The sequence below is a fragment of the Meleagris gallopavo genome, chromosome 20 (assembly GCF_000146605.3).
Source record: "Meleagris gallopavo isolate NT-WF06-2002-E0010 breed Aviagen turkey brand Nicholas breeding stock chromosome 20, Turkey_5.1, whole genome shotgun sequence".
NCBI classification, from domain to species: Eukaryota; Metazoa; Chordata; class Aves; order Galliformes; family Phasianidae; genus Meleagris; species Meleagris gallopavo.
In genome coordinates, this window is record NC_015030.2 from 8,560,164 (window position 1) to 8,566,230 (window position 6,067).

Here is a 6,067-nt window from a genome sequence, read left to right on the forward strand (position 1 = left end):
CTGTGCTGGTTGCTGCTGGAGCCCGGCCAGGCGCGCCTGGTCACCGACCTGCTCAGCATCATCCGCCACCGTTTCGGCTTCAGCCCGCCGGGCCCGCCTCAGCCTCTTCTTGGACGGAGCGCTGCTGCCGCCCACCGAGAGCGCCCGCCTCGTGCGGGACAACGACGCGCTGCGGTACGGCGGGACGGGCGGGGTGGGTGGGGGGTGGGTTGATGGATGGATGGATGGATGGATGGATGGATGGATGGTGGTGCTGAGCGCCGTTTGTTTGGGTCTGTGCAGAGTTACGCTGGAGGAAATCGCGGCGGAGGGGTGTGAAGAGGCAGACGATGACTTCTGCGCACCGAAAGATGACAGAAAAAGGCACAAACGAAGGCAGAAGGCGCAAGGGATGTCCAGAAGCGGAGAAGAAAGACACCAAAAGGAAAAGAAAAAGAGTAAATGTAACCCGGAGTGTTCCTCTGGTAGGGAGGACACCGCTGGGGATGTTTCCGACACTCGGAAAAAATCCAAGAAGAGAAAGAGAAGGGAAGAAAACAGTGGGATGGTTCCCAGATCTTCCGAAGGGAAGAAGGGCAGCGCTGACAGACCCCCAAAGCTCCAGAAGGCACACGGGGAGGAGCAGCCGGCAGCCGGAGCGAAGGACGGGCAGCGGGCAGCACTCCTTGCAGCAAAGGCGGCCCACGGGCGGGTGGATGGCAGTGCTACTCTGATGGCTGCTAAGAGCACCTCCAAAAATCTGACACCAGAGGCCCGGAAGCAGAGGGTGGGAACGTCGGAGTCCTCCAGCGCGTCGTCCGACAGTGACAGCAGTGAATCAAATGTAAAGCACAGTAAATCTTCCCACAGACCTGCAGCAACAGCGCTTCCCAGAGACAAAGCACAAACTGCAGTGACTGCTGTTGCTCGTAATCAAATGTCTAATGCTGAACATTGCAGTAAGACTGCAGTTAGTAAAAATGCTAAGAAATCGCAGTCTTCCAGTTCAGATTCTGATTCAAGCTCTGAGGATGAAGGAGCAGCAGCAGCACAAGGCAGTACTGCAAAGCAGGCGCTGCCCAACAGTGCAGCAGCAGCACAGACTGGGCCCAGTGGTGCTCCCAAAGCCAGGAGCTCCTCCTCCGAGTCTGACAGTTCCGATTCGGAAACACTCGTCATTAAAAAACCTGCAGCCAATGCTGGACTGAGTAATTCCATAGCAACAAATGGTTCCAAACAGTTACCAGCGGGAATCCAAGGGCCGGCTGCCGGGCCGGGGCGTGGGAGAGGGCGTGCAGCAGGAGAGGGGAACTTCTGGAGAGGACCGAGGGGCCGGGGGTTCCGGGGGATGGTGAGGGGCCGGGGCAGAGGAGAAAGCCCTGGCTTCTTCTATAGCTACAGCAGTGAAGGCCAGAAACAGAGGCAGTTACACGAAGCTGTGACGAACACTTCTGTTCCTGTCCAGGTGAGTGACTTCTGTAGTTATTGACCAGCTTTTTCTCACAGCTTTAACTGTACAAATAAAGTACAGCGTGAGAGTAATTCAGAAAAGCTGAAAAAGGTAAGAAGGGTAAAGGCTGATAGATCTAAACAGTAAATCTGATGTTCTCAGTATATATCCTGCAGAAGCGTTTATGAAACAATACTTCAGTGATTGTATTGGTGGAATAATTGCTGTGGGCTACTTGGAAATGAAGGCACAGCATTGTTCACAGGGGTGCAAAGCAGAGTGCAGCTGATATGCCAGCAGATGGCACTGTGGGCGGAGCAGAGACTACAGCCAGGTTCTGTTCCACTGCAGCTCCCTGGGCAACATCTGGAGAACTGATGTTACTGACTCTAATTGCAATGCTGAGATGGGAACTTGATGGTACTAAGCTGTATTTGTGCTACCCTGGGCTGCCAGTCTGTCATTTTTAGACAAAATGCTGTCTGTTGGGTGAACTTTGCTCATTATGCACTCGTTATAATACCAAAGCACACCCCCACCCCAAAAGATGCCCACCTCAAGGCACGACCTCCCCTCACTGGGCACTGCTCTGAATTCTTTAGCTTATACCATTAAAAACTCTTCCCCCCCCCAGGTGAGATTCACACACTTGGTTACACTGAGTGCTTCCCTGGGAAACTCAGAAATCTCTGTGGAGTTGTTTGTAACCTAGCACACGTGTGGCCAGGCTGTATTATTCTTAGTTCTTTGCAGACGGTGAATTTATCAGCAGCTGTTTGTTTTGCAGAATGCTGTGGATGTCCCCAAGAGAGACTACAGTGTTCTACCACTTCTAGCTGCCCCACCACAAGTGGGAGAAAGAATTGCCTTTAAGGTAAAGATCTTTGGAAGTTCTGAACGTCAGTCGGTCAGTGTTGTTTCATTTGGGCCCTGTAAGTTTTGCAGGGAACCATACATAGTCCTGCCAACCAAAAGCTTGTATTTTAGAATTGGATCTGGGACTGTTACCTTGAAAGTACAAGAATTAGGAATCCATAAATTATTTTAATCTCACTTGCTTGTTCATTAGTCAGAAATCTGTTTTAAACTTCAGTGAGTGGTTCAGAATGTCCAACCGTCCAAATCGTTGTAGGCAGCTCTGAAGGCATTCACTCCTCTCTTGCTGTCTTTTTAACCTAACACTTTTTCACAGAATAGAAAACACCACTGTTTGGTGTTAGCATCCCTATGTTCTTATTTCTCTCTGTAGTGTTTCTACAGTATTATTACAAAATTTACCATTCAAATAGCTACACTTCATTGCAAAATAAAATGATTTTTTTGAAAGAAGTAAAGAAAAATGAAATAATTGCTGCTGAGGAGACTGGATCCTTCTCCATGATCTCCTTTCACAGCCTGACCTGAACAGGAATCCTTCAGAGCAGTGAGTCCTGGCAGACTGTGATAGGCACTGGGATCTGGGAGCTGGGTGCCTTGGTTCCTGTGCTTCCCATTGCTGAAGGAGCCGTGTCTGGGGAGAGGATCAGGAGAAGCTGACACTGATTTGTGTTTCTTTCAACAGCGCTTGGAACTAAATGAAAACTATAGTCCTGAAGTTTCATCATATAAGGTATTATTTTTTCTCCCTCCTTAATTCACTGAAAAAAATATTATGTGGGGTAGGACTTCAATGTTTTGAGGTTATATACCATCTTTCATGTCACTCTGCAGGCTATTCCCGGTGCAGCAGTAAAATCAAAACTCTAAAACCTGAAACTAATTGAAAATGTGAAAAGTGTAGCAGTTACTTAAAAAAGAAAACAAAGAGTATTAGAGTATTAATGATCATCATTGTTTTAGAGATGACAAACGCAGGCCTTCAAGGAGAAAACTGTAGCTGTATTTGAGTGCATTGCTCTTGAAAGTCAAGACAAATTCCTGATTCTGGTGTAAGAAATTCAGCACCTACTTGAAATAACTTGGTTTCTAGAAAGGTCATGATTTAAACTACTGCATGGTCAGTGACAGGATCATGAGTTTATCTATGCCAGAAACTGCAGATTGCTTAATTGTAATAGTTTGCAAATTTTGAATATATACATACAGAGAGAAAAAATTAACAAACACATACTTCCTGTAACTGTAATCGAGTATCACAGTGGTTTTAACATGGAATAGTTGTCCAGTGCTGAAGTATATCCTATCTGATTCTTTTCTTGTTCCCTTGTGAAGGAGGGGAGAATAATCAGTTGGAATGCTGATAAAAAACAGATCGAGCTTGAGATCCTTTCCTCATCAGCAAGCCAAAGTACGTACCCTGCGACACTGAATAAATGCTTGTTGCTTTGTGCATCACTGGGGAGCAGCCCGTGTGAGGCACTTGGGAGCATATATAATCTCCTCAGCTTCTTTCTTAACCTCCTTCTCCTGTCCCCATTCTTTCCTTAAAAAGTCTTCCACTGGGTGTGGAAGAAGCCCATGCAGTGACCTGGCAGCAAGGCTGCGTGTGGCACCTGACCTTTATACATGTGGGAATGAGTCATCATCAGAGCATTTTCTCAAATTTAGGCAGCATATTTTGATGAATGTTCTCAGACACGTGGTTTTATTAGATAACCACCTTTTGGTGTGTAGAATTCAATTGTTATCAGATTTTGTTAGAGTTCTAAACACTGCTGATATGTTTGCAATTCAAAAGATGCTGAGAGAGCTCATCCCACAAGGCTGAGAAGGTGAGGTGCTGTTACTGTGCTGTGATAAAGGATAAGTACAGAGTGACATTCTTACAACTGTGGTGATTGCCTGAAGGAATGGAGCCTCAATTATTGCAGTTGCTTGGAGTCTAAACAAAAAACCACATCTTACCAAACAAACAAAATTAAAAATACCATACATCCAACTATGCTTGCCTCGCTTTACAACTATGGTAAAAATGTAAACCTTTTGCTTTTTGTTTGTAGTTAACTAAGTTGTTTTTTTGCTTTGTTTTAAAAAGTTGCTAAAGAGCCTGGGAAGTTTGATCTGGTTTATCAGTCTGCAGATGGGGCTGAGCTGATCGAGTACGCTGTTCCTCAGGACACAAAGGTACTGCCTGCCTTGTTCTGAAGGCAGCCCAGTGGTTTTGCTGACACATTTCCCTGCTTTACAACACTGTTCGTTCCTGTCCTTTTATAGTGGTGCATTTCATTAAAGTAAATGAAAGCAAAAAAAATCCTTTCTAACAAGAATGTGAATTATCATGAGATGATAAATTCTTGCGTATTATTTCAATTAATTAGACTTAGAAAGTCACCAGTGTGTGTAACTTCCTGGCTCAGTTATCCATGAGGTTCTGCTTTTCCTACCTGCACATCAGCAAGTCAAGGCTGATGAAGATCATTGAATTGGAGGAATGATCTGTGACCTTTGTTCTGTAGTGCTGCTGTTCACATCCAAACAAAGTGAGATGCAGAAGAAATTGCACCTGTCTGTACACCTTGTATGTGCTAACATTGTCTGTATTTTGCTTCCAGATAACTGAAAGTTGGGATTCGCTGATTGAGCCCAGATTAATTGTTGAGCCTCCAATTAACGGATCAGGCATTGAAAACGGAGCAGTCTGAGATGTGAACACATGTAAATACTTGCGTGGATTCGTTTCATGAGGAGCTGCCTTCCAGTTCTGAGGGCAGCAGGTGCACTGGTGGTTATTTTTCATAAATGGTTTTAAAATAAACACTGTTTTCTTAAGATATGGTTTTGTGTTAATACGAGAATGCTTTATTATAGATTTAATATAGATTTGATTTTTTTAAAATAGAATCTTAGTTTTTATATTCTACTTCTGTGAGCTGCAAAACTGGAATGGTTTGATAGAAAATATAAAATATGACCTTGTGCTGTGTTGGTAGCTCTGCTGCTATGTCCTGTTTTCACTAGAGCAGTGTAACTCCTAGACAGAGCTTGCTGTAAGGATAATTAAAGACCACCATTGAAAAAAATATATATTGACATTCATGAGTCTTCCTTTACTGCAGACATGACACAAACACCCAGACCTTACAGTTCTATACAGGGTTCACCTGAAAATATCAAGAAAGGCTTAAGGATTTTAAGCTTCCGTAATTTAGAGAGGAAGGTAAACGGTGTTGGTGACAGAACTGTGCCTAGAACCAGTGCAATACAAATGAATCCCAGACAAAATGGTGTCCCAGCGTGTTGAGGGGGTTCTGAAAACCTTCGTAGCCAAACCCTTCTGCCCTTTCAGTGCTGAAGTGTCCGCGCTGCCTTTGCTCAGAACAAAACAAGAAAACTGCACCCGGCTGCAATAAACGCCCGAGCAGCCGCACGGTGCGGTTCAGCTGCCTCCGTTCCGCGGAAAGCTCTGCTGTGCCGGACAGCCCCGCGTCCGCCCCGCTTCTCCCGAGCCCCGAGCAGAGCGGGCGGCCCGGGCTGCGGCCGCTGCCCTTTGGGCTCCCTACTCAGCCGCGAACCCGTGCTTTGCTCCTGACTCATTGTGTGGGCTTGAGGAAAAAGCAAAGCCCCCAGAAAAACAAAACAGAAGAGGAAACACCTTGGGTGGTTTCTGCCCGCACTCAGCAGTGTCAGTAACAGTAACAAGCAGCTACTTCGCCGCTACGGCCCGCACCAGCGCCCGCCGGGCTGCATCCCGCTGGGGCG

General features: G+C 46.1%; 1 protein-coding gene across 1 annotated transcript; it reads left to right on the forward strand.

The window, feature by feature from the left end:
• Nucleotides 1-6: 6 nt before the first annotated feature.
• Nucleotides 7-5,390, forward strand: COIL (coilin; the record flags this gene model as incomplete). Its single annotated transcript, XM_003211560.4, is given in 8 exon segments — nucleotides 7-84; nucleotides 86-174; nucleotides 283-1,444; nucleotides 2,217-2,303; nucleotides 2,991-3,038; nucleotides 3,641-3,716; nucleotides 4,404-4,492; nucleotides 4,921-5,390. Coding segments are annotated over 8 exon segments (1,719 nt in total), but the record flags the coding sequence as incomplete, so codon positions are not given.
• Between the last annotated feature and the right edge of the window lie 677 nt (nucleotides 5,391-6,067).